This window comes from Panulirus ornatus, chromosome 31 (genome assembly GCF_036320965.1).
Source record: "Panulirus ornatus isolate Po-2019 chromosome 31, ASM3632096v1, whole genome shotgun sequence".
NCBI lineage: Eukaryota > Metazoa > Arthropoda > Malacostraca > Decapoda > Palinuridae > Panulirus > Panulirus ornatus.
The window spans coordinates 11519698-11540000 of record NC_092254.1 but is presented as its reverse complement, the minus strand read 5'-3'; the positions used below and the strand labels follow the sequence as shown (position 1 = coordinate 11540000).

The 20303-nt window shown below is 44.1% G+C and overlaps 1 protein-coding gene across 9 annotated transcripts in view; it reads right to left on the bottom strand.

The window, feature by feature from the left end:
- The window catches only part of LOC139758810 (putative neural-cadherin 2), an 831293-nt gene that overhangs the window by 116286 nt on the left and 694704 nt on the right, over positions 1-20303 (bottom strand). For all 9 annotated transcript variants that reach the window (XM_071680628.1, XM_071680630.1, XM_071680627.1 and 6 more), the window contains one exon: positions 8426-8541. In XM_071680628.1, the coding sequence (XP_071536729.1) occupies positions 8426-8541 (116 nt within the window). The remainder of the gene's footprint in view (positions 1-8425; positions 8542-20303) is intronic.

Below are 20303 nucleotides of genomic sequence, written 5' to 3'. Positions count from 1 at the left end.
AGTATACGGGGTCGACGTGCTGTCAATGGATTGAACCAGGGCATGTGAAGCGTCTGGGGTAAACCATGGAAAGTTTTGTGGGGCCTGGATGTGGAAAGGGAGCTGTGGTTTCGGTGCATTATACATGACAGCTAGAGACTGAGTGTGAACGAATGTGGCCTTTGTTGTCCTTTCGTAGCGCTACCTTGCGCGCGTACTAGGGGATGTGGATGCTATTTCATGTGTGGAGGGGCGGCGACGAGAATGGATAAAGGCAGCAAGTATGAATATATACATGTGTATTTATGTATATGTCTGTGTATATATATGTATGTATATGTCTGTGTATGCATATATATGTATACGTTGAAATGTATAGGTATGTATATGTGCGTGTATGAACGTTTATGTATATACATGTGCATGTGGGTGGGTTGGGCCATTCTTTCGTCTGTTTACTTGCGCTACCTCGCTAACGCTGGAGACAGCGACTAAATATAATAAGATTGAAATGAAATGTATATATATATATATATATATATATATATATATATATATATATATATATATATATATATAAATATATATATATATATATATATATATATATATATATATATATATATATATATATATATATATATATATTTTCTGGTGAGGGTTTAATATCGTCTTTTTGGTCTCGAGAATGAGTGTCCCCCACGATGCATTTTCTCTAAAGTCTGTTACATATATATGTTCCAAGTGGTTTAATTCGAGTCTGTCGCCCACAATGCCTCCGACAGTTGAAGAACGTGCACGTGCCTATTCTTGACATTTTGGACGGAAAAAGAATAAAGCAAGACTCAGTTGTGCAGACGTTGGTGACGAGATGAGTGTAAATGAATGTGTTGTAGACGTTGTTGACGAGGTACGTGTAAATGAATGTGTTGCAGACGTTGACGAGATGAGTGTAAATAAATGTGTTGTAGAAGTTGACAAGACGAGTGTAAATGAATGTGTTGTAGACGTTGTTGACGAGGTATGTGTAAATGAATGTGTTGCAGACGTTGTTGAGATGAGTGTAAATGAATGTGTTGCAGATGTTGACGGGGTAAGTGTAAATGAATGTGTTGTAGAAGTTGACAAGATGAGTGTAAATGAGTGTGTTGCAGACGTTGTTGACAAGGTACACGTAAATTGATGTGTTGCAGACGCAGGTGAGGTAAGTGTAAATGAATGTGTTGCAAAAGTAGACGAAGTAAGTGTAGACGAATGTAATGCAGACACGTTGAAGAGGTGAGTCTATCTGTATCAGTTTCAGACATTAGTTGACTGAAGGAAATTAAAAAATCTACTTCAAAGATTCAGGACCATCAGCGTGCTGGACTACAATATTAGGTCTCACATCAGAAATCTGTACCAGTCTGGTGTTGACACTGACTCACGGGGGAATACTGTGTTTATGGTCTGTTGCTGACAAGTAAATTGCATGCACGACTGTTAAACAGACAGTGACTGACAACAGACGAGTGGACATGAGTCTGTGGCAAACAGCAGCTGGCAAGGCTAGAGGTCGTGCCACCTTTAACATTCCCAACTGATGGTATGGCTTTACAATTATCAATCTCATATCTTACATGCCTCCAAATGGCGTCCAAGCTACGTCTCTTCGTTGTATATCAACTGACTGTTATGTTTCTTTCTTGTATCTCCCCTGATGATGTGATTATTACACGAAAGTGCACTTGGGAACTTATCGTGTCTCAATTCCCCGTGGACTCATAGGAGTATATATATATATATATATATATATATATATATATATATATATATATATATATATATATATATATATATATACCTAAAGATAAAATGTCTGCATAGACTGTGAGAAGACTTCTTGGGAGAGGCTTTTCCTCTGCCACGACTTTGTCATTACTTATCATAAAGCTTCCAGCATCTCCTGGAGCACCACCAACACCTGCTACTGTCTCGCTACTGCCTCCCTCTCCCACACACACATAAACCAGGGGAACCCTTCATTAACTCCACCATCGGCCACGACCTCTCCCTCTATGCGTCAAACACATCTCTCCCTATCCTTCAGTTCGTCTTTCCTTTGCGAAATTGCTTTCAGATCATATCAGTTCCTCAAGCGAGGCGAAGTTTTAACAGCAGACCCTCGGGGCTGTCCTTCCTCAGTTCTGGTCGTGCCTTTTTACCCCTCGCTTGCCTCCAGCAGCGGAGAGAGATATATCCTCGGACGTCAGACGCGACCATTACCCCACCAGTATGCTGGTCGACACGGTGGAAGCAGATCACATGTCTATGGGTGATGCACATCAAAAATTCTCACGCGCCTTTTATCCACCCTGGTAGCAAACGCATCGCTGAGCCATTATAAGGTTTGATTACAGCGATATACTACCCTTGGATATGATGATATATGGCCTTTGACTTGACGCTTTAAGAGTCCCAGGTCAAAGGCCAGGCCAGACCACCTTACTCAAGGATCGTACAGCCGTGATTTAAGGGTCGAACTATCGTGGTCAGTGACCGTACCGTCGTACTCAAGGATCGTACCGTCGTGCTCAAGGATCGTACCATCGTGCTCAAGCATCGTCCCGTCGTGCTCAGTGATCGTGCCATCGTGCTCAGTGACCGTACCGTCGTGCTCAAGGATCGCCCCGTCGTGCTTAAGGATCGTTCCGTCGAGCTTAAGGATCGTTCCGTCGAGCTCAAGGATCGTACCGTCCTGCTTAAGGATCGTACCGTCGTGCTCAAGGATCGTACCGTCCTGCTTAAGGATCGTTCCGTCGAGCTCAAGGATCATACCGTCATGCTCAAGGATCGTACCGTCGTGCTTAAGGATCGTTCCGTCGAGCTCAAGGATCGTACCGTCGTGATCAAGGATCGTACCGTGTAGCTCAAGGATCGTACCGTCGTGCTCAAGGATCGTACCGTCCTGCTTAAGGATCGTACCGTCATACTCAAGGATCGTACCGTCGTGCTCAAGGATCGTACCGCTCATCTCATGAAGCTGAACATTATGGTCTGTTTATGGGCCACATATAACAGTGTCAGGTCAATCTCAGAGAAGGTTATGCCCCCCTTCATCTCTCACTCTCCAGTCTAATTCTTCCGGTAGCCAAAGACCCCCAAAAATCCCTCCTTTGCGATCTCTCCTGGACCGACGGTGGCCACCTTGAACCCACCACCAGCCATGATCACCAAAGCTGGGAGTTTTATTCTCTCTCTCTCTCTCTCTCTCTCTCTCTCTCTCTCTCTCTCTCTCTCTCTCTCTCTCTCTCTCTCTCTCTTTTTGGCTTCTGCCGCGGCAGTTCGAACAGATACTCTACACCTCTCCCCCCCTTCTGCCGGCCTTCTCGTGATACTGTCAATCACAAACGAGAGAGAGAGAGAGAGAGAGAGAGAGAGAGAGAGAGAGAGAGAGAGAGAGAGAGAGAGAGAGAGAGAATCATAAGCACTGCAGCAACAAGGACGGACCGACCCGACCCGACCTCCTTCGACCAAAGGGGTTAATGGTCCTAGTACCTCCACCAAACCCACCGACGCTGATTCCAGTTCGCTAGCACGTCAGACGAGGTCACCACTCCGCTCACTACGGCATTTTAGAAAACGCCTCCATTGCCTTGTGGTAACAGTCCGGCCTTATGTCTACAGTGGTTGAGATTGAGATGGAAAGCAGGACTTGAGAGGAGAAGCTGGTAAGGGGAAAGCACACGGTTTTTTTTTTTTTATATGACGTTGCGTTATATTGTATTAACTTCGTAAGCTCGACTGTACGACTATTCAGCATTACGGTACGATCCTTGAGTACGACAACGAACTATTAGCGGTCAAGTCAAAAAAGAAAAAAAAAGGAAAAAAAAAAGGTCATGTCATTTGACCTAAAGGTCAAACTGCAGTGCTCTGGAATCGTACCTTTAAACTCAAGGGGATAAGGTTAATATTTCCTCTATGAATTCTGATCTCATTGTACACTGATATTCTACCAAATATCAAAATATACCTAAGATCCTTAACAGAGAAAACGGACAATATATATATATATATATATATATATATATATATATATATATATATATATATATATATATATATATATATACTGTCATGATTATCCGTCTGTTATGCGACATTTTCGAAGTCATTAACAGCATTCAACGAGGTTGTCAGGTATGCGAATTCTACATGGCCAGAGAGAGGCCACAACCCCCGCTCCACCATCCTACCCTCTTCCCCCGTGCAGCGCTGATAATGGGTTCAGATTCCGTACAGCGTCGTCTTCGCTGTCGGCTAGAAAGCAAGATTTAAGGCTCTATTGTCTCGCATGATGCCAGGATTTTGTTATGATGCTTGGCCTCCCTCCCGCGCCCCCCGAAGCAGATCCCGAAATATCCTTCCCCAAAAGGCACTAGATTTGTTCTTTTTTTTTACGTTCTAATAACCATGTAAGAGGGTCGTGTCCAATGGGATATATATATATATATATATATATATATATATATATATATATATATATATATATATATATATATATATATATATATATATATATATATATATATATATTCCTATGAGTCCACGGGGAAAATGAAACACGAAAAGTTCCCAAGTGCACTTTCGTGTAATAATCACATCATCAGGGGAGACACAAGAGAGCAATATAACAGTCAGTTGATATACATCGAAGAGACGAAGCTAGGACGCCATTTGGTAAACATGTACATATATATATATATATATATATATATATATATATATATATATATATATATATATATATATATATATATATATATATATATATATGTATTTAGGTAGTTATATGTTATATGTATATCTATGTTATATCCCAGTGCCCACGGTCATCCTAGTGTTCATGGTGGAGGAGAAATATACGGAGACTCTTCCCTCACAGCCACCAGTGTTACGGAGGATGGACGAGTGAGTGACACACCATGCTAGCCTGTCTGTTCCCCCGGAGGTAAGCAACAGCCCGCTGACTGACGTGACTCAACTTGCTCGAGAGAGAAAGAGAAAGAAAAAAAAAAGAGAGAAGAAAAACTCGTCAAAAATATGAAGAAATTAAAAAATTTCTATGATCCAGGCTGACCCCGAAGAGCACGCCTCCACTATATATATATATATATATATATATATATATATATATATATATATATATATATATATATATATATATATATATATACATAAGGTATTTATAAACCCCTGATGCAACTTTATACTTTAATGACTTTGACGATACTTAAATCTAGACTTTGTTAAGTACCCTGTACTTTGACACACCCGAGGCTCTGCTACGTGCTGTCACCAGACTGAACCTGGTCATAAGATGATAAGATTAACCATGGAATAATCGATAGTTCATAAATCCTATAACACTGATTAAAAAAAAGGGGGGGAGGGGGTTTCTGGATGTAACCAACCAACATGGGAGGGGGTCTCTGGATGTAACCAACCCCCATGGGAGGGGTCTATGGATGTAACCAACCCCCGTGGGAGAGGCCTCTGGATGTAACCAACACCTATGGGAGGGGTCTCTGGATGTAACCAACCCCCATGGAAGGGGGTCTCTGGATGTAACCAACTCCCATGGACATCCAACTCCCATGGGAGGGGTCTCTGTATGTAACCAACTCCCATGGGAGGGGGTCTTTGGATGTAACCAACCCAAATGTGTACGAAATTTCATCAAGTATTAGTGTAAGAAAATTCAGAGGAAATATATGTTGATCTATGAGATTCACGAGTAGAAATGATTATGACTATCGCGAAATGTTTATAGAATCAGAGCTCAGGGCTTCTACACTCACAGCTAGATGTTTTAAATAGGTTTGAATTATCATATCTAAACCTTTAAAAAAAAACACAGCTAAATGTTTACGAGATTACAGCTAAATGTTTTGAAAGTCACAAAACGCTATCTGCCTCAAAGAACACTTCCCAGACACCTGTCGTCAAGCTAACCTGTTCCTCAGTTCAAGCTTTATATATATATATATATATATATATATATATATATATATATATATATATATATATATATATATATATATATATATATTCCACGGGAAAATGAAACACGATAAGTTCCCAAGTGCACTTTCGTGTCATAATCACATCATCAGGGGAGATACAAGAAAGAAATATAGCAGTCAGTTGATATACAACGAAGAGACGTAGCTAGGACTGCACACGAGTAAAAAGAAAAAAACATGTACAGTAAATGTAGTGCAGTGAAAAACTACACAGTTGGGTCTGACACAGTGATTCTGGCTCTATATCTCGATATAGATTGAAAATAACAAAAGCTTTACCTGAGGCTAATTCATCCTCTCTCTCTCTCTCTCTCTCTCTCTCTCTCTCTCTCTCTCTCTCTCTCTCTCTCTCTCTCTCTCTCTCTCTCTCTCTCTCGTATAGCGACAATGCCTATAGGGGTAGAGAGAGGAATCCAAACCAGTTTAAGGCTGATCTCTGACATTAATGAAGCTATCGTAGATAGTTGATTACAACGACTTGAAAGGTGATTCGGAGTCTGATCTACATTCAGATGTTAGTCCTAGGGAATCCGATAGTCTTTGTAATCAATTCAGTCTCTCCTTGTTTCCCGTAGAACAGAGGCCGTAAACCATGTCATAAACCCACATACACCTTGATGCCTTCGCTGTAGCGTAAGCATAACAAACCCTCAACACTTCCTCTTCAAGATCGTGTGTAATACCACCATCCCCTTCTACCCCCACCCCGTAATGCCGGCTCCAGGAGCCCTGAACACAGGCAGTCCTACCTTGCGCTTCTCATGGTCCAGACGAGCTACCCTGGTTCCCTAGCGGCTTACGTCCCTGGTAATCCCTTTGTTGAATAGAGAACGTTCCTTTCTTTTTTCATAGACTTTACCTACTGTTGGCCAGCCACGTTGAAAGTGAAGAACTGAAGCTGACACGATTACGTGCGATTGCTAGATATCTGTATATTTTGATATACATCCTACCCAGGGTTCGAATCAGACCAGTGTTGCGTGTACATTTGTCTGTCCAACGACATATCTGTCACACCATCGAAACCGCGATATATATATATATATATATATATATATATATATATATATATATATATATATATATATATATATATATCGATATATATATATATATATATATATATATATATATATATATATATATATATATATATATATATATATCGATATATATATATATATATATATATATATATATATATATATATATATATATATATATATATATATATATATATATATATATATATATATATCCCTGGGGATAGGGGAGAAAGAATACTTCCCACGTATTCCCTGCGTGTCGCAAAAGTCGACTGTTTCCCGCATCAGAAAGGTAGCGCAAGGAAACAGACGAGGAATGGCCCAACCACCCACGTACACATACATATAAATAAACGCACATATACATGCATATACATTTCAACGTATACATACATATACAGACACAGACATATACAAATATACACACGTATACATTCATACTCCCTGCCTTCATCCATTCCAGTCGCTACCACTTCTCTCTACAAGGGCCTCAGAGTCGTTTCCATCTCATGTCAAATTCTATTTGACATCTGCAACAGATCAGATGGGGGAGGTCCAGACAATACCCTCACTGTATCAACAGTCAGACTGGCTCTTGGAAACCGGCAGGCTGAACACAATTTCACCATGTCCCGAATTTGTGTACGTATTGAAACTAGTTCTCATTTGGAACGAAGAGTCGTGCGAAGAATCTTAGTCTGCGTTGATTATCATCATCACGCGAAATATTACGATGGGAATTCTAGTATGAACTGTGTTGTGAAGTGTAGCGAGTCTATTATTATTATTATTATTTTTTTTCCCTTACACAGAGGGATAATATATTCACGAATGGAGGCTTGGTAAATGGTTACGCCTCCACGTACCACACACACACACACACACACACACACACACACACACACACACACACATGAAGTACCTCAAAAGGAAATGACCCCGAAATTCATCAAACATGACCTTAGACCTTACTGGACCAAAAAAAAAACAAAAAAAACATGACCCTTGACCTTTCCCAGACATGAATGACCCCGTACTTCACAACACAGCACACGAACACAACCATATAACTGCCACAACACACACACACACACACACACACACACACAAGGGAAAGGCAACACACCCGACCACCTTCGATCACTACAACACATGACATTTCACCGCACACCAGACCTTCACAAATGACCCCAGTCGGTGAGAGAGAGAGAGAGAGAGAGAGAGAGAGAGAGAGAGAGAGAGAGAGAGAGAGAGAGAGAGAGAGAGAGAGAGAGAGAGAGAGAGAGAGAGAGAGAGAGAGAGAGAGAGAGAAGGACGACTGCGATGACTGACCTTCTCGTGAAGCTCGTAGTCGAGGCCAGCGGCGAGGGTGATGGTGCCGGAGCGCTGGTCGATTGTGAAGAGCCCGTCTCTGTTGCCTCCAGTTATGCTGTAGCGCACCTCCTCCCCTGCGGTGAGACAGAACACACACCGTTACCACTCTTTCCTAAGGGTCAATATCGAGGTCTGTGGTGACCTAGGTTGTCTGGGGGTTGTGGTGAAGGTGACCCAGAGGTCCAGGTCATGTCGTAAGCATACAGTACTCTGGGGATGACCTGATGGTTAGCACACAGAACTCTGGGGGTGACCTGATGGTTAGCACACAGTACTCTGGGGGTGACCTGATGGTTAGCACACAGAACTCTGGGGGTGACCTGATGGTTAGCACACAGTACTCTGGGGGTGATCTGATGGTTAGCACACAGTACTCTGGGGGTGACCTGATGGTTAGCACACAGTACTCTGGGGGTGACCTGATGGTTAGCACACAGTACTCTGGGGTTGGTGACCTGATGGTTAACACACAGTACTCTGGGGGGGTGAGACCTGATGGAAAACCCCTAAAGTCTTAAATAACACGATGACTCTCCCTGTTAGGAGGATCCAAGGCACTTGAGGGAACTAAGTGATCCGCGGAAAACCTATTTAGAACGAAGGCGGTCGAGGATGACCCAGCAGATCCCACAACGATCGCACGAGTAGCATGGAGAAAGACCGTGGGTAATTTGGATTCTCTACCCGACCTCCTATGGGTTGAGGCGACTTAATGGGAACCTCCTAAGTCGTTGGACACTTCCGTGGTCTCCTGATGGATTTAAGGAATCGAGAATACCAGAGCTGACCCGTCGAAGCCTGGATGTCTCCTATGTCACCTGTGGCATATACAAAGACCCCAGTATAACGTGGAGGATCCTTGTATGGGTTGTGAGGACCGAGGTCTCTTGGCTGTCTAGACGTTCGGAGGAATGCGAGGACGACCCCAGACTCTCCTGAGGAATAAGAAATGGTCTGTGTTGACCCGAGTAATCCTGGTCGATCCCTAATCACTTCTGGGATTAATATAATCATCTAAGGAATACGGGGGGTTGTCTAACGAGAGGAGGCGGAGATGAAGTGAGACCACATGGGGGAACATCTGTATTTTATTGTGGGTCAATTCACAAATCATCAACTTGGGTCCTTCTTGGAGAAGAGAAGGTTGTCTAAGTTCTAATGGCCAATCAAAGGCGGTTAGCCATATATTTTGTACAGTTTTTTTTCCTTGTAGTTTCCAATTCTGCTGTCTCTTTCTCTCAGTCATTTTGATGTTAGAAGATTTCTTGAGAAGGAGTAATCATCACATGGGGAGAGAAACACATGGGGGTGATCTACGATAATCTAAAATTCACGTGGGATTCTACAGTGGCCTGGGCCCACATGGGGAATCTTTGGGTTTCCCAGGACTATAGACCAGTCTCGAACAACGAGAGTTAATTGAAGAGACCCAAACTGACTGGGTTCACCTGGGAAATCTAAGGTAACGCGAGGGGTTAAGTGGAGTACATTTATCACCAACATGACCTCTGCGCCCAGTCTTGTTTTCATGGCTACCAAACTGGAGTTAAAGATGAGCAATTTTCGCACTGGCGAGACACACACTGCGTTATCAGCTGGGGCTTAACAATGAACTGATTCTCTTGGTAGTTCTGACACAGGCAAAATTTCATCTGAGTACAGTTGAATGTGTCTATGGCGTCCTTGCTTCACTGGAGGATAATCAGTGATGGTGTTTATCTACGAAATCTCGAGTGGGTTGGGGTTTTCCCTTAGGATCTAAGGTACTTTGGGTTCTTCTAAAGGAAACTCGCATGCAAGAAGAGATCAATCAAATGTTCGAAGGCTGACTCAGTGGGTCTACACGGAGGGGACAGGTTAACAGGAGACCTGCTGGTTCGCGACAAGATTAGACGCAGTGATAATCTGCAGAAATAGGATGGTAGAGTAGAAGGCGCCTCTCCACCTACGTTCTGGAAGACCCAAGGTATTCTCGGGTCGTTAGGAGATATACGTGAGTCTGGGGTTCAAATAGGGTTCAAGGGTGGCGTGGGTTCACTTACGAGACCTTAGGTGACCTGGGCTCACCTGGGAATCCTCAATGATCTAGTGTATTTCAGGGTATCAAGGTGACCAAGTGATGTACGAGGTTCAGGTACAACCAGAGGTGACCTTAATTCACCTTTAGGTTTTAGGGCAACCTGGATACAGATGGCCTCATTCCATGTGATATATCATCATATGCTGTGTGACCTCGTTCCATTGCGATGTGTCAACATGGGTTATGTGACCTCAATTCCATGCTGCGTGTGACCACATTCCATGAGGGGTAGAGGCACACACCGCGGGGACTCACTCCATAAGTTGCAACACTCGTAATCTTTTTAATACCCGAAATTGTCGTCGAAGACGACGGTTTTTTGTCTTCTTATACACGAATGTTTACAAACGTCTTCTGCACAAACATCATATCATGATATGAGAGAAATCCTCATTTTGAGACAACGTCGCTTCGTCCTGGGGTAATTTAATTTCTCTCTCTCTCTCTCGTATATTTACATTACCATTCCCTCCTGCAGTGCTCAAGAAAGACCAGGAAAGGTATGCATCAACTAGACGACCTGGCAGCTCATGACAGATGACCGACTTGATAGTACACGACATTTTGAACGACCTGATGGTACTTGACAGATGAACGACTTGATAGTACACGACATTTTGAACGACCTGATGGTACTTGACAGATGAACGACTTGATAGTACACGACATTTTGAACGACCTTATAGTACTTGACAGATGAACGACTTGATAGTACACGACATTTTGAACGACCTGATGGTACTTGACAGATGAACGACTTGATAGTACACGACATTTTGAACGACCTTATAGTACTTGACAGATGAACGACTTGATAGTACAAAACATTATGAACGACTTGATGGTACTTGACAGATGTACGACTTGATAGTACACGACATTTTGAACGACCTGATGGTACTTGACAGATGAACGACTTGATAGTACAAGACATTATGAACGACCAGATGGTACTTGACAGATGAACGACTTGGTAGTACACGACATTTTGAACGACCTGATGGTACTTGACAGGTGAACGACTTGGTAGTTCATGACGGTTGAACGACATGGTGGTATAGGACTGCTAAAAGTACCGGTAGGAAATAACAGTTGAACAACCTAACCTTACGTAACAGATGGACGACCCGGTAGTACATAACAATTAAAGGCCCAGGTCATATGCAACAGCTGAACGACTTCACAGTACCTAACAGCTGAGCGAACTGATCACATGGGACAGCTGGACGACCTGGCAGTATGTAACAGCTGGACGACCTGGCAGTATGTAACAGCTGGACGACCTGGCAGCTTGTAACAGCTGGACGACCTGGCAGTATGTAACAGCTGGACGACCTGGCAGTTTGTAACAGCTGGACGACCTGGCAGTATGTAACAGCTGGACGACCTGGCAGTATGTAACAGCTGGACGACCTGGCAGTTTGTAACAGCTAAACGACCTCGCAGTTTGTAACAGTTGGACGACCTGGCAGTTAGTTACAGCTGAACGACCTGGCAGTTTGTAACAGCTGGACGACCTGGCAGTATGTAACAGCTGGACGACCTGGCAGTATGTAACAGCTGGACGACCTGGCAGTATGCAACAGCTGGACAACCTGGCAGTATGTAACAGTTGGACGACCTGGCAGTATGTAACAGCTGGACGACCTGGCAGCTTGTAACAGCTGGACGACCTGGCATTTAGGGACAGCTGGACGACCTGGCAGTTAGGGACAGCTGGACGACCTGGCAGTATGTAACAGCTGGACAACCTGGCAGTATGTAACAGCTGGACGACATGCCAATCATTGACGGCTGAGTCTATACGATAGTCCACATAGACCTCAAATTACATGAGAATCCAGTTCTTAAGTACATATCTCCCCTCATCTTCTACACAATGCTATACACGCATCTTTGAAGTTCATTATTTCACCGAAATTCTCATTCCTGAAAATTTCCAATTAAGGGAAAAAAAATATGAGGAAATATCAAAAAAAGATTTACTATTTACTGTTAATTTTCTGGCTTATGTCGTCTGGAGCGATTCCATTTCCTCTCTCTCTCTCTCTCTCTCTCTCTCTCTCTCTCTCTCTCTCTCTCTCTCTCTCTCTCTCTCTCTCTCGCCCATTCAGAGCTTGAACCAGGTAGTGAGAAGAATTAAAGCTGAAGCAGCGGTAGGAGCAGCAGCAGCAGCAGCAGCAAGTCCAACAGCAGCTGGACCGATGAGAGTCCAGGCAATAATCCATGAAAGGCTTTGGAACGTGACTAAAAATAACACCATGCATCTTCATGAGCGGACCTGGTGCATGACCAACATAAGTGATGAAAGACGAGGCCAAAAAAAAATAAAAGAAAAAAGATACGGTAGAGTTTTGGGTGCATTGCGTTAACGAATTAGCTCATGGATGGAATTTACAAACAAAATCTCCTGGATTTTTTAAAAGGCAACACAGACGCGAGGATTAATCACTTCCTCAGCAACAGGTTGGAGTGCAGAGAGCCTTACCCACGCCTCTGACAACACCAGCAGGAGCACGCCCACGTTCTCCAAAAAGGTCAGTGTTCACTGGGTGATTCTTTGCCGACAGGGAACAGGTTCTGGTTCATAAGGGCAAGGAGGGGGGAACTGCCTACTAACCAGGAGGAGCGGCGGTGGATGGCAGCGGTATGAAGCAAGCAATGTACCGCCACTTACAAGAGACGTGTGTGTTGTTACAACTGGTGGTCCAGCAGCGTCGAACATTACGAGTGGTTTAATAACATCTTCCGTTAAAACTAGGGATTCCGCAGCGTCTAGCGTTCACATCTAGTGGTCCAGAGCGTTACAAATAGCGGTCGAGAGCGTTATAATTAGTGGTCCAGCAGCGTTACAAATCGATGGTTAGGGGCTGCAACAAGCTGTCAAGCGCCGGCCGAGACTTACCCAGGTCATTAGCCACGATCTCCAAATCTGTTCGTCCGGTAAGAGTGATGAGATCGTAACCCGAGCCAAGTTCTTACAACGATCATCATATACGAGGCAAAAAAGTAGGTCTCTTCCCTCTGAAAATCAATGTAATTTCCATCAAGGAGCACCTGGTGAATCGCGACCCGTAGAGAAACTTGGTTAAGAGAGACTGATTCAGAATCTTTCTAAAGTCTTAACACCAAGGCCAAGCGCGTGTGATGGACTGGCGCCAAGGTGAGCTGCTGGGAGGAAGATCGAACGGGGTACAGGCACCTGGTGAGCTGCTGTGTGGAGGAACGAGACGAGGTACACCTGGTGAGCTGCTGTGTGGAGGAACGAGACGAGGTACAGGCACCTGGTGAGCTGCTGTGTGGAGGAACGAGACGAGGTACAGGCACCTGGTGAGCTGCTGTGTGGAGGAACGAGACGAAGTACAGGCACCTGGTGAGCTGCTGTGTGGAGGAATGAGACGTGGTACAGGCACCTGGTGAGCCGCTGCGTGGAGGAACGAGACGAGGTACAGGCACCTGGTGAGCCGCTGCGTGGAGGAACGAGACGAGGTACAGGAACCTGGGTGAGCTGATGATGAAAAACTGTTGGAGGACCGATCAAGCAACACGGACCATTCATTTCTGAGGTAGAGTACCTGCCTACCTACCCACCTACGAGTACCTACGGCGATATTTTGCTATGATGGCTGAGGTAGAGCTGAGCACTCATCACACGTCTAGCCTCATAGAAACATGACAATTCTCCTCTGCTTTTGCACGGCCGTCTATTTTGCGTTCATCTGGGACTGATTTCACCCACATGTCAAGTTTTCATTTAGATATTTTATAGCTGCTCCCAGAACGTCTCTTTCATTTCTTGTGGTAATATTCTGATTAGCCGTTCGAAGTTTCTTTTCCATGCCATGCGTATAATTTTGTCTGATGTATATTTGGTATGCTCTATGGTCTTGCTGATGGGATAACTCGGTACCTTTCTGCCGAAAGGGACATGGCTAGGGCGTCCCGCTCACCAGAGGGAAAATATAAGAGTTATGAAGAACGTGTCGTGTGAGTCACGTATGGTTAAGTGTTATGTATGAGAGATCGTGCGTTCATGGACTGAAAGCCAGCAGACCCGCTACACATAAAGTGAGGCAGACAAGAAAGACGATTGATTTGGGACAAAGGAGGAGGAGTGACATTTGACAGTCACTGCTCAGTCGTCACTAACGCTCCTAAATACCCAGGTGGGCAGCGCTGGTAAATGGGGGTGTGGTATGCGACTTTCTTTCGAGTCATATTGACAGTAGGATAAAATGCTGACGACTGACGCACTCTCACTCACTCAGTCGTCTGGTACGTCATTTCTTTTCTTGTCGTCGTCTTCTCTAGCCCCTGGGCGTCATCTTTATCCCATCTGAGAGGCATTCCAGTGAACAGCTGTCAGAACACTAAAAACGCTCACGATCCTCGCTTAAAATTTGTCCTTTTTTTGTCTTTTTTTTTCGCTAATCTTGAAACATGTTTAGAACTGAGAGGCATTCCAGTGAACAGCTGTCAGAACACTAAAAACGCTCACGATTCTCGCTTAAAATTTGTCCTTTTTTTATCTTTTTTTTCGCTAATCTTGAAACATGTTTACAATTGAGAGGCATTCCAGTGAACAGCTGTCAGAACACTAAAAACGCTCACGATTCTCGCTTAAAATTTGTCCTTTTCTTTGTCTTTTTTTTCGCTAATCTTGAAACATGTTTAGAATTTCCAAGACGTTCCTAGATATTCACTAACTGCTTACCGGGCGACTATATCTGTCCTTCAGGTCGTTTACACTCCGCCATCGGCCGACGCGTTCGCTGCACTCACTGAAACACGGACTCTCTCTCTCTCTCTCTCTCTCTCTCTCTCTCTCTCTCTCTCTCTCTCTCTCTCTCTCTCTCCTCTCTCTCTCTCTCTCTCTCTCTCTCTCTCTCTCTCTCCTCTCTCTCCTCTCTCTCTCTCTCTCTCTCTCTCTCTCTCTCTCTCTCTCTCTCTCTCTCTCTCTCTCTCTCTCCTCTCTCTCCCTCTCTCTCCTCTCTTCCCTCTCTCTCTCCTCTCCTCCTCTCTCTCTCTCTCTCTCTCTCTCCCCTCTCTCTCTCTCTCTCTCTCGCGAGACCTCCCAACTTTTGGAGTGGAAAATGTCCATCATCTTGGGAGCACATCAAGAACAGCCGCTCGCTTCTTTGTCCGCCAGTAAACTTTTGCCGAAGACTAACGTGAAATGGACCGGAGGCTGAGGGGGTTAAAAAAAAAAGGGGGGTTGCAAAAAAAAAAAAAAAGAAAAAGAAAAGTTTCGGCATGTTAGATGATTGTGACCAGTAAAACGATGAACCGTTGAACATTCAAGGGTAACGTAACGTGGGGAGGAGGAGGAGGAGGAGGTGAGGCATAATGCGGCACAAAGGTGGTGGAATGGCCACGCTTGGTGTGTGTGTGTGTGTGTGTGTGTGTGTGTGTGGGAGGGGTTGGGGTGGGGGAAAGCATCTACGGGCACAGGACGATCGGCATGGCGTGACAGGGGTCACCTTCATCACACGCACACACACACAAACACACATATATATACTTCCGCGTCTCACTAGACCACAATCATGAGGCCTCCTGTCTCCACGACTGACAATATTAACATTTGACACGCGCTAGTTTTTCTCCACGTTGCTCCTGCTTTGCGTCAACAGCCGTAATCAACTCATAGCCGATAGACCCATCTATCAGTACCAGAGACACGAAATAGTGAGAAGTTGGGCACTGGATACAGGCAATAGACTGAAGTGAAAGGCCTGCGAGCGATTGAACCAATCGGTTACTAATATGATCTCACATAATGACAGGGCTAACAAGGGTATAATATCATCCTCACACCTCAAACCACGTAGCATTTGAAACACCGCAGAGAAAGGGAGGACCAAAAAAACAGAAAGAACTTCCACGTGATGGCTTCATTATCACCTGAATGAAGTCACAAAACTCAGCCGGTCATCCTCTCATCTGCATACCATTTGCATGCTCGATCTAACATTACAGATCTGCATTTAGTTTACCCAACGCATAAAGCAATCAGCCACATCACTTGCTGGGGAACACAGGTCATGGAGGGGTCCAACACACAAGACGCCGCCGAAACCCGGTACAGGGAACATTGTGGATGTTGCCTGGAGTTTAGTGTAAGTTGCTTCAGCTAATCTATTATCTTCAAGCCACGTCGGAAACGTTAGCTGGTTCCAGTGGGCATCGGAGAGGTGGGTGGGTGAGCGGGCGGGTAAGCGGGCGTGTTGCGCGGGGTCTACATGAGTAAAAAAAGGCCTTAGTTTAAGCTCCTGGTATATAATGAGGGTGCGACCTTTTGGTTTAAGGGCTGGAAGATCATGGTGCGACCCTTGGGCACGTGAGCCTGTCTAGATTAAGGTCTGGATCATGATATCCAAGTGGTCGTACACTCGTGTTCCAGAGGATGTCTAACGAGAACAACAAAAGAGATCCTATATGGTCGAGGTTTTTCTCTAAATGGTAACATATACTAATTCTACGCACCGTAAGTCATTGTATAAACTCTGCGCTACACTAGTCATGCATCATCTTACAGATGGTGCACGTAACCATGTTGTGACAAGTTACTGAAGCTGTGCGTCTGGGGAGTCGCACTGATATATCATACATGTCCTTTGGGTGACATTAATCAGGTGAACTCCAAAACCTCCGCGGGGTTGTGTGATCAACTTTGCATATAGAGCCTGGGGGCCGCGCGCGCACACACACACACACACACACACACACAAAGCCTCGATATCCTTCATCAGCGAAGATATGTCTTTTTGTAGATGTCACTGGCGACATGACCCTAGTGGTTTGAAATGAATGCGAGCCTAATGGCAGTGTTGTGTGATGTCACCATAGTTGTGTACTATAGTTACAGATGGGGCACTATGGGAAATGATAACGATGTACCGACGTAAATCATAGCGAAATAGAATGGAATTTGATTCGGTTTCTGTACGTAGACGATGCCGTCAAGTGAGATAAAGATAAAGGCTAGACAGAATGGCGAGAAGTTAAAGATAATGAATATACGAGGTGGGATGATGCTGAGGGTGAACCCGAGTAAAACACCTCAGCTGTGTTTTTCTTTCAAAGGAAGAAAGAAAGAGAGGGTGCCAGTAACATAATTTAAATGACGGAAGACTTGAAGGCTGCAGATGAGTTTCATGCACCTGGAAGTGACATTCATTAAGACTGGCAGCGGGAAAGCCAGAGGTTAACAAGGGAGTCTTGAATGGGAGGAGGATTATCACCGAAGGTGCAGTGGAAGATCTCTGGAATGGAAGTATATCATTATACTGCTGCTGCCAGCGAGATGCATGCATGAAAGAGTGCTTGTCCCACCTCCAATGTATGGATGCGAAACCCAAGGCTGTACAAGGTGACAGAGGAATGATTACAGGTCGAGTGTCATGGAAGGGTATTGTGTGAATGGAAATACTTGACCATTCCTCTTTTATAAATCCAGACTTACAAAAGAGCCTCAGGATGGGGAATGCAAGACTCTGGTTTAAGTTTAATGCCTCTAAGGCTCGGAGTTTCTGCCCATATCTCTTTCTAAACAAAACCCATCTCCCTCACCCTCCCTCAATCCAGAGCGACTGATCTCGTTCATGGTGAGAGGAACTAAGACTGGAAGTTTTACGATTCATTTTAACCCACTGGGCACAGGTTAATGGTGGGCACGAGTTACTGCACTGGCTTTGTGTACATAACCAAATCCACCCAATGAAAACTGGGGCAAAGTTAATGATGGTGAGTGGATTAGAAGCTAAGTTTGCGATGATTAACATATTAGTGGCCAAGTTAATGAAGTAGTAAATGAATTACTAGTTACGTTAATGATGGTGAATGGATTATTAGTTTCTAAGTTAATGAAATCATAAATGGATTACTAGGTACATTAATAGCATTTAAACAGATTAACAGCAACGTTAATGATCATAAATGGATTAGTAGTTAATTTACTAATGATAAATGAATCAGGAGCTGAGTTAATAACGGTAAATGAATTGCAAAAAGCATTAATTATGACGAATGTATTATCCGAACTAATGATTATAAAATGAGTTAAGAGTAGAGTTAACGATGATAATGGAATTGGGAGCAGAGATAAAACGATAAATGAAATAGGAGAATGAACAGAGACCGAGCATGTATGTGGTCATTGTAACGACAGCCAGTCTTACATAGGGAATACAAAGGAAAATACAAAAAGGAATTCAAAACAGCAACAGACAGACCAGTGGGTCCTTCCGAAGCTGTTTGTGACAGTGGAAGACATCAAAAGAACTCGCAGATTAAGAGTACAAAGGCATATAGATAATTCAGAGAGAGGGAAAAAAAGAAGCTATAAACCTGTGTTATATGACTGAGGAGGCGTCACTCCTGTCTATGGTTCATAGGGCACCTGTCACGCCGTCCTTCGTCTGCAGCACCTGGGTGTTAGCTCACACGGGGTATCAGACACACGCGAGGACGCCTGGATATTTCCATTTCCCTCCCCTGCCGGATTTCACATGACCCGCCCGTGTTTTTAATGGCATAGTCACGGGTGCGTGGCCATATTACTAGTATTTACCAGATTAGAGCAGATTATCGCTGCGATGTAGTAGGGATTCCAAGCTGGCATTCTCCAGGTTCAATCTACTCCTCAGAGGCGTGTGGATGATAACCTAAATACCCGAGCTGGAGTTACGAACGCGGTGTACGACATCGGCCATTATAATTTATGGAGCTCATGGCCATAACAGAATGTATACCTGTGATTCTAAATAGCATACAGGTCTTATAAGAAATGGGTCACAGTGTGAAGAGAATATAAGGTGTTTCACCTCCCGAAAGAAGAAATGTCATGTTTTTCCGTGCGGGTTTATCCTAGATGAAGTGCACGGTTCGTCTGCAGAAACAACCTGCTTGGCGCCACAGCTAGATGACGCCTGGTCAGTCAATCAGCAACTCGACCCCCACAAACACCCCTGAGGGATTCGCGCATCCCTTAAGTACCAGTGTGTTATAAACGTGCGATGTTCTCTTAACATCACTCTATCACTGCCTCATACATCACCGTCATATTACTATTTTTTTTTTCAAAGGGTCTTCCGTGTTCTAGTTTTGGTGATCCCAGTCAAAGACACAAAGCCCCGGTTCGAGGTTCAACGTTTAGAAACAAAGAGTTTAACTTTTTGTGATCTAGTGTTCAAAGCCAAAAAAAAAATAAAAGAGGAACTTCACTGAGATTTCCCTAACTTTTCCTGATCAACCATACGATTTCCTCTGATATTCCCAGGTGAATGTGACCCTTGGATACACGACCTTACGTGAATAACCGTCCTGGGATAAAGAGGACCTTTGGTCGAAACCAGTTCTCAGAGCAGAGGCCAGCCAGCCTACTGACTGCCAGCCACCTCCCGTAATCATAAACCATGGTTCCACCACACCTTCATGAACCATGGTTCTACCACACCTTCATAAACCATGGTTCCACCACACCTTCATAAACCATGGTTCTACCACACCTTCATAAACCATGGTTCCACCACACCTTCATAAACCATGGTTCCACCACACCTTCATAAACCATGGTTCCACCACACCTTCATAAACCATGGTTCCACCACACCTTCATAAACCACGAAAAGCTTAACGCTTACGACAAAATTCGTTCAGATGATTACGAATTCATCATCAGACTATAACGTCCAAAATGATTAAGAAATCATTCAACAGACCTCATACCTTCACCAGATTTCTACATTCAGCAGA